At 40.7% G+C, this 9,167-nt stretch overlaps 1 protein-coding gene across 1 annotated transcript; it reads left to right on the plus strand.

The window, feature by feature from the left end:
* The first annotated feature begins 1,798 nt into the window (after positions 1-1,798).
* On the plus strand, positions 1,799-7,476 carry stard7 (StAR related lipid transfer domain containing 7). The gene is made up of 8 exons (XM_071466620.1): positions 1,799-2,940; positions 3,323-3,486; positions 3,641-3,690; positions 4,180-4,290; positions 4,500-4,582; positions 4,691-4,790; positions 4,888-4,972; positions 5,115-7,476. The coding sequence occupies exons 1-8, from the start codon at positions 2,492-2,494 to the stop codon at positions 5,291-5,293; spliced, it is 1,221 nt and encodes a 406-aa protein (XP_071322721.1). The 5' UTR covers positions 1,799-2,491; the 3' UTR covers positions 5,294-7,476.
* The last annotated feature ends 1,691 nt before the right edge of the window (positions 7,477-9,167 follow it).

Genomic DNA, 9,167 nt, shown 5'->3' on the forward strand with positions numbered 1-9,167 from the left:
GTGTTTGGCTGATCAATAGACGAGTTTTTTATTTGCCTGAGATAACATAGAAAAACGGTGAGAATACACCAGACGCATTATAGTTATTTATTTACTTGGGATAATGCTGCAATAACAGTACGTATAATTACTATTTTATTATCAGCTCACTGCTTTCATTGTCTCTCCCTACTTGACGTCACTTCTTCTGTGGATCATGGAAAATTTCGCTCTACTCAAATCTGTTGGGCAATGTTTGGAGTCGGTCGTGACACCTTGTAATTACGATTTTTGTCTGAGCCCCTGAAGGTGGCATTTCACAGAGGAAGGAGTGGCGCTTACAGCTGCTGCACATCTGTTTCAAAGCTACTCATTCGGGGACTTTTACACTAGAGATTTCTAGAAATCTATTCTTAACAACAAATCATCTAACATGCGTCTTCTTTGCCCCACCTTCTGGTTACTCATACTAATAGTAAGACTCTTTATTTACTCCATCTCCAGGAACCTGAGGTCAGCTGCAGAAAAAAGGACCTCTAACAGATTAGACTATGCGGGGACTGTCAATGTCATGGAGGGACTCGGAATTCATTTTTGCTGCTGTTGTATTGATAACTTCCATTCCAGTCGGTCTGAATAGGCTGTAACACAGACCTAATTCATACTTGAAATTACACAACTGCTTACACGACTGAGCTTAATGTTCAGTGTGATAAACCACTTTCCATATAGTCTAAATCCTGCATGCAAATATCAACCTAACCTTCTGGAGCAGTCATAAGACTAATGATTGTGTTGCTTTGTTTGTTTTACTGATATGCAAACTAAGAGGCACATGCTGTGTTTTCACGAGGTTCTTTAAAAAAAAAATAAAAATCTTGTCTCATGGTCTTATGATCCTGACATCCTTCTTAGCTTTGCACAAACAACACACACACACACACACACACGACTTCAAAATAAAATTGGATGAAATGAACTAATACAGGACCTGGAGGGTTAAATGAAGTATATTACCCAGTTACACCAAATTAATTGATGTGATGACACTGCATGGTAACAGAAAGAAAAAGGAAAAGAAAAATACGTTCATTGTAATTTTTATTTAATTACCTCTGGCCTACTTTGTTCAGAAGGTTTTTTTTTTATAGACAAGGGAATAAAATGCATTTCTGGGCTGCTTCCTCCACTGATTCCTGGGAGACACTATAGAGCCCTTTTCAACACACACAGTACCTCTTGCTCATCAAAACCATTGAGCCCTTATCTTAAACGCTTCACTTGGGTAATTTTTAATTTTGATGAAAGAACTTAGCTCGTATCACAGATGCAGGCCTCCAGACTGCTCTTTGGCAGACAGCCTGTGGAGGCAGCGTTTCTTGCCCTCTGCATCAGCGCCATCTGGCGTACATCACCCTAATAACAGTTTGACTATTAACATTTCTTTCTTTGTGTATCTTTTTATGTCGCTTCGAATCAATCTTTTCTTTTCTTTTAAAGATTTCTACTTATTTCCTACAAATTCTCACCATCATTTTCACATCGATGAAGTCCCAGACTATGAAATAACACGGTTAACATCTGCCCCTTTCCCAATGACAACAAATACACAATAATTCACGAATAACTTTTCTGTCACAAGAGCTATATCAGAACAGAGCTCACTAGAGCAAATGCATACATAAAGTGTGACTGATGTCTTGTGAAACATCGCTTCAACACGTGTTGAGCCTTTATATAACACCAGTAAAGTCTGAGGGCTTTGGCTTTGAGCTGCACCGCTAGAGGGCGACTCCGACTTCCTCTTCCCGGTGTGGGTTCAGCTCGCCGCAGACACTGAGCCTGGATAAGGTTTGAAGCTTACCCTCCTCTCTGAGCCCAGAAGAAGTAAGGCAAAGGCGGCCCTGGGAGAGGCTGGACATACGCACATGCTGGTGCGAGAGCTGCTAAATTTTAAGACAGACGTCCGCAGTGACCAATCAAAATGGCCTAAAAAACAGGAACCGTCCAATGAGCGCCCGCTTTAGAATCCGTAAGGCGGGTTTTCCGAGTGGGTGTGTTAGAGGCAGCAGGAAGAGGAGGTCAAATGTTCTTGCGAGACTTACAAAAACGTGTGACTGTCTCCAGCAAAGGTGCACAGGTAGACTGGTGTGTCAGATCCACAGTAGGGCGATATAGTTTGTAAGGCAGATATTATAGTTTGGATTCAGAAATAAGTGAGGCAGCGTTGGGGTTTACTTCGTCCGTGTCGTGCTAGGAGGCAGCTGAGGGAGATAGCGTTAGCTAATGCTAACTCTTCATGTCGCATGTTCGCAGACATTTCGGTAACTAAACTTCAGAACCGGAGTAAAATTATGACTTTTGCTTGCCAGAGGTTAGTGTTAGTATTTCTTTAGATGTAATGCATGATTCATGTCCGCAGAGCATTAGCTTAGCTGCGAAGTGCATTAGCTAGCTGCTGCCTCCTGCATTTATTTTGTCTTTGGGAACTCGTGTCACGGTCACGGCTGTCATGTTTCACTCTGTGCCCCGTCGTCCGATCTGCGAGATCGGTGTAAACGCAGTGAGGCTCCAGAGCAGCAGGTCGTTCAGACGGACTGTCGAGGAGGGCAGAGGAAAGCCTGAAAGGGTCTCATGGCTGGGCAGGAGCATGGGCCTGCTGCTGTCCTGGCTCCAGAGGGCAGGTACCAGTGAGGCCGCGGGATCTGGCCATAAGAAGAAGGACTTGCTCTCCATATTTGCAGACCACTGCAGCTTTGTGACCGGACAAAGGCTCCGACGTGCTTGTCAGATCGGCGAGCTGTACTCAAACCTGTACTCCGAGCGCACCAGGTGGACCCTGGTCGGGAACATATGGCGTAGATTTCAGAGCAAACACGCCCCGACTGGGAAACTTGTCGCGGCCCTGGCTGGGGTCTTCATGTGGGAGAACGAGAAGATTCAAGATGAGGAAATTCGCAGGTTGGAAATCTTTCTTTAAATGCACACATTGAATGACGCTCAGACATACAGTAGGGTGACAAACTTAGGGGATACAGCTGGAAAGGTTCGACTACATTCACCAGATCTCATCCCAGTTGAACACCTACAGCAGATTTAGGGCCAACATGTTAGACAGAACTCTCTCTATTATCATCAAAACATTAAATCAGGGGTTACATCTTGGAAGAAAGATGTTAGAGTTCTCGACTCTGCAATTCAACATCTTACATCTTACACTTAATATAGTATTCCTTCAATTTATGTCACCTGTCTGTATGTGCATTGCTGCATTTCATGATCTATAATGTTGCCTGTGCTGTTTGCGTAACAGCGTGTTCTGATATTTGCATCCCTTTTGAAGGTGTGGACTTGAGCTACAGGCGCTGGAGGCAGTAAAACGCCTAAGCACATCCCTGGGGGCTACGGCCGGACAACAGGATTCTGACTGGGAAGCTGTGGTGGAGAAGAAAGACTTCCGAATTTGGAAGCGGCCTATTCCCAACAGTCACCTCTATGAATACAGAGGTCAGCCAAGGCACAAGGCTCACATATCACCTGAAATGAAGACAGGGCGCACATTCACATTTCTCTCTTTGTGCCTTAAGTTTTTCCTTTTGGTTTATGATATTCATGTGATATATCTGAAGAGTCAGCATCCTGTATTATGTGTTAATTGCAGTGTTGGGCTCCTACAACGATGTCACACCAAGACAGTTCTTCAACGTACAGGTATAGACTTTTCGGTTCTCATTATGTGCTACTAGGGATATGTCAGTCTCAGCTAATGAAGGGAGAAGTGAAACCTATAACTTCTTCTACTTAGGTACATGCAATAAGAGAACATAAGGAAGTAGAAGAGAGCTGCACTCATTAGTTCTTTGAGAGTTTTGAGTATGCAGCAATCTCCTCATTCCTGAAGCCTCAACTTATGAACCATGGGAAAAGTTTGTATTACTGAATTAACATGACAATTACACAAGAATATCCAACTTGATATGAAAGTAATTTGCGTGAATGTGGGACTTTGGCAGGTGACTATTTAATTCATGAATTGGGGAAATGGTTTACTTATGGCAGCTTGTTTTGCATTTCCATTACCCAACTGCTCTTTTACAACCTGCATGTTTGTGTTGTACACGAGCAGCATAAAAGCAGCTGTAACTCTGTGCGCTATATTAAGCACCTTATCCTTGACTTATGCTTTCCCCTTTCCCCCAGTTGGATACAGAGTACAGGAAGAAGTGGGATTCTCTGGTTATCAAGCTTGAAGTGGTGGACAGAGATGTCAGTACGGGCTCTGAAGTTGTGCACTGGGCTACACATTTTCCTGTGAGTTTCTGTTAATTGCTATTATGCCTAAACCGACAAGGGTGCTTGTTCTACTTTATGTTTGTTTACAGAGCTTTTGTTGTACGAGTCAAGAGTGAAGGACATTTGCAATGACATTTGTTCAGAGCAAATAATAGCCATCTTATATTCATCACTTTGTTTTTGAAATTGTCAGATGTTACTTAATCTTGTTTAATGTCCCTTCACAGTATCCCATGTACTCAAGGGACTATGTGTATGTGCGCCGCTATGATGTTGATGTGGACAACAACCTGATGGTCTTGGTATCCAGGTAGAACATAAAAAATTGATTTCTGGAGTTTTTGATATATTGTTAAATGCACAACTTTAATTTCGTCAGTGTCATTTTATCATGTATACTTCTAATTCTGTTGCACAGAGCCGTTCAGCACCCCAGAGTCCCAGAGACTCAGGAATTTGTGAGAGTCCATTCATACCAGTCAAGGATGGTCATCCGCCCACACAAGTCCTTTGATGAGGTTTGTGGCAAATGTGTTGCTACAAGAATTAATTACACTTGCATCCAGCATCCTTTGTTTTCCACTACTGAGTGTGACTTTGTGTTTCTCTTCACAGAATGGGTTTGATTACCTGCTGACCTACAGTGACGACCCTCAGACTGTCTTTCCCCGTTACTGTGTGAGCTGGATGGTGTCAAGTGGTGAGCTCCTTTTATTGGATGAAACCCTGCAAATGCTCAGCAATTTTGCTTGCTGTTACGTTCAGATTCAGTTTACAGTTTGTCCACTGAGAGTGTTTGTTCTCAATGATAATAAGGAGGTTTTTTCCTTTGCACCTGGTAGGCATGCCTGATTTTTTGGAGAAGCTGCATACTGCTGCCTTGAGGGCCAAGAACTTAGAGGTGGGGATCCACGACTACGCAAGTGTCATTAAATCCACTGACACCAACCGCCAGCCGAACCAGGAGCGCCTCAGCGGAGAAACCACACACCCAGGTGGCCCTGGACAGATCTACGCCTGAGATGGATATTTTGTAGATCAGAGGGTTATGTTGGCATATTTTACTAACACTTGAACCCAAATCAAACCCTCCAACACCAACTGTTTGGGTACGCTGCGTGTGAACTGCAGATGGAAGTTGCGACCTACAGTAAAGAGAAATAGTCCATCCATAGACATGGTTATATTGGTTGTAGATGAGTTGTTACAAGAGCACTGTACTGGTGACAGCATTACTGTCCTCAGAGCAAATGTTGCCATGGAAATTGTCATCCAGACTGCTAGCCCTGGCACAATTTTTACTTAGCCAACCAATGCCACGTGGCATTTTTGCCTCCTTTGGGAATGATGTGTGTCCTGAAATTATTGGTAAGATTGAGCCAAAATTCCTAATTGTAGAAATGCTTTTTGCCAAAGCACTGTTTTGAACAATGTTCTTTGTCTTGTCCTCCATTGTTTGACAAGGCTTGACTTTGAGGGCTGTCCAGCAGCCACATCACTCTTAGTGTCTGTTGTGTGATCTCAGCGAGAGGTCATGGAAATGGTTGCGCAGTATTGGACATGGAATGGTAACTACGACTGGCTTCCGGGCAACATTATCACTGTAACACTGCACTGACAGATGAAAGGCTGCACTGAGGCCTCTGTGGGAAACACTTCCTAACATGTTTTTTCATTTCATGGACTTAAAGCAACTGGTTTCCTGTTTGTTTGTAACATGAGCATTTGCTCTTCATATGACTGGATGGGATGGATTAAAAAAAAAAAAAAAAACTAGCAAAATGATGCCATTATTGCAACAATTGTCCACAGTATTGAAAATGTAAAATCTAGATTTTTTTGTGTTTTGGGGATGGCATTGGTTTTCTGTCAGCACAGTCGAGCTTCCACACACTCTGCTTCACCGCGTCTGCGTGACTGTTCTAAACTGCCAGCGTTGACAAAACAGCCTTTTGAAAATAAACCAGTCCTTCAGCATTAGGGGCATAGTGTCTTAAAACAACCATGTAAATCCTCAGAAACAATGGTACTAATACGCTTCTAGCAAGGCAACCTTACAGAGACAAAAAACAGTGCCCTTTTTAGAAAAACATAGAGCCCTTGTGCCACATGACAACCCATTTACATTTCATATGAGTTAAAAAGAAATGAAGTCGTCCTATTTAAGCTCAGAAATCGTTTTGTTAACCCGGTATTCACAACAGCTGTCACTTAAGTTTGCACTATTGGAATTATGGGTGTTTATCTTTACTTTGTGTTGCTCTAGATCTTGTACATTCATGAGCCATAGCCTGTATATTGGAAGTCCATGTTCTCATTAGTGGGACAAGCTCTGTAACATGTTTCTCCTGCTTTGTGATTCTACAGTTTTTGTTAATAATGAGTCCTAAAACTACAGAACCGTCATACGATTCATCCTTCCAAATCATCATTAACTGTTTGCAGGGGTTGTTTTGAATGTACAAAGAGCACCACATGCTGTGGAATTAAACATCACCTAATAAAGTACACTGTTTACAGCCTGACAATCTGGTACAAATATCTTGAAATCCATCTGTGTTCAAAACAACAAAAAAAAAAAAACATCTCATCTTGTACTAAAATGTAATGTCACCCGTTGTAGGTGGTACATCGAATTGAATCCTCTGCAGTAGTTGTTTCAGGATATAGGAATACATTGGGTTCCACTTGGAGAAGGAAGCCCCTCATCTCGTATTAATATATCCCCGCTGTGTCAAAGATGTATAATTCTATTCTAGACTAAAGTATTTCCTGCTGTTTTAATTTGAAAAATGGCAGTGTGAGATGTGAGAAACGCATGATATATCGAACGTGTGAAGAAAGAAATGAAATGTTTTTAATATTTATCTCTTGTGTGGTCAAACAAAACTGTGAGATTTTAATGAGATCATAATGACCCAACTGAGCATTATGCAATATTTGTTTATGTTCAGCTTGAGAATGTAACATTTTGATGCTCTGTCATATGTAGACACCTGCGTGCCACCTGCAGTAGTCTAAAAGAGTTGTCACATACTGTTTTTGCTTTTCCTTTCTGCAGGCATTTGTTGTGATTTGTTACCACATGTGAATTACTTTAGAAACTGTTTGGATAATTCTGTGATCTGAAACACTTGTAACCCTGTGATTTCAAGAGTTCTTGAAATGAAAGAGTCGGAATGAAATAAACAGATCATCATCGTGTGTCTTTCTGTGATTGCAGCGCACTCTTGGTTTTTGACCCTGTCCTGGTAGAGAAAAGGTTGATTAGCCATGTGTTTGTGCAAAGCAGCTACTGCAGTCCAGTCTAATGGGATAATCTGTAAACCTTATATTCCCTGTCTGGGCTTGAGGTCAGTGTCCCAAATGAATACTACATACAGATTTCATACAGTGTGTAATTCTTATTAATCACCTTACCATTTTAGCAGTGTACAAGAATACCAATTTAAACGATATGTGCGGAAGACTATGCATGACATCGGTTGTGACTTTGGAAAGCTGCTGCTAATTAAACTTCTTTTCCTAAGCTTTAATACTTATTTTTTTCTTTTCCAAGATTTATTGGAGCTATATTACCACTTACATGTTATTCAAATTTCTGTATTGTCTCCTTTGAGTATTCTGACCACAGTTCATACTAAAAATCTGCTTAGAATCTATATGTAGTACGGATTTGGGATGTGGGACTACATTGTTGCAATCAGCATTTTTGCATAAAATGTATTTACATCAGAATAACATATTATACTTTTTTTAAAACATAGACGTATGTCATAATTTTAATTTTCAAAAGAAAACCCAAAAACAAACATACGCTCTGATCGATACATCCAGTGAGTCAGCTATACAGTGGTGTTGATTAAAAACTGCTTGCAGGTTTTGTTTTGACAACATGGCAACTATCTCTGGTTGCTTTGGTCTGTTTGATATCCTGTTGAAAAAGAGTCTCTGTCTCACAGGAGAATCTCCAATAGATGTTTCCGTTGAAAACATTTTTGACGTGTGATCATAAGAAAATGACAAAAAAAAAAAAAAATCACAAGTGCAAATAATAAAATGAATGAAGAATGAATTCCATTGAGCTGCTTACAGTTCAGAGTCCTGAGGAGTCAATGTCACAGTGTCATGGCTTACTGAGGTACTTCAAGAGAACAGAGCATTCATGGCAGTATAGAAACACCTGTGTTTTTTTCTTCTTTTTAAAATTTTTTTATTACATGCATTCTATAAATTGTATTTAGAATATTAAATATACTAATAAAGACTGCATTAAGATGGCAGCTCCAGTTGAGAATCAGCGCCCCACCTTATCCACGGTCAGAGTGACACAGACTGTTGGCAAGGTTGCATTTCCCAAACAAAGGAGGGTGTATTTTAAAAAATGCATGAATAAATATTTCTCCAGGACAGAGCATATTAATTCAGTACAACATAACAAGTGAAGGCTCTTGGTGTTCTTCATCACCGTCTTTACGACAAAAGTTGTAACCAAAAAGTCTTGGAATATTTTATAGTTCATGTTATCATCTAAACTAAAGCATGAATTCATTAGAAGAAGAAATGAGGAGTCTGGTTTAATCATTTAAAATTTATTGGTTAAATGCATTAGTTGTGATCTGACTTATGAGACATCACAGACTAAAATTCAAAATAAGTAGCCAAGCACTGTATGGAAACAAGAGTAATGTCATTTTACCATCATTTGAATAACTCTCTGTATAAACCACCTTGGCTTGTATGCCTCAGCCATTGCACAATGTCTCATTGTTTGATTTACAGATCTGCGATGTGTCCGCAGTCTTATGAGAGCGCACATTGTTTTAATATATGACCTCTACCGGCTGAAATTATTAGCCATGGTTAAAAGCCACTGAGCACTTACTGTAATTGAT

Source organism: Trachinotus anak, unplaced genomic scaffold, assembly GCF_046630095.1.
Source record: "Trachinotus anak isolate AG129_WGS33_773 ecotype Australia unplaced genomic scaffold, CSIRO_AGI_Tana_v1 ptg000028l, whole genome shotgun sequence".
Classification (NCBI taxonomy): domain Eukaryota; kingdom Metazoa; phylum Chordata; class Actinopteri; order Carangiformes; family Carangidae; genus Trachinotus; species Trachinotus anak.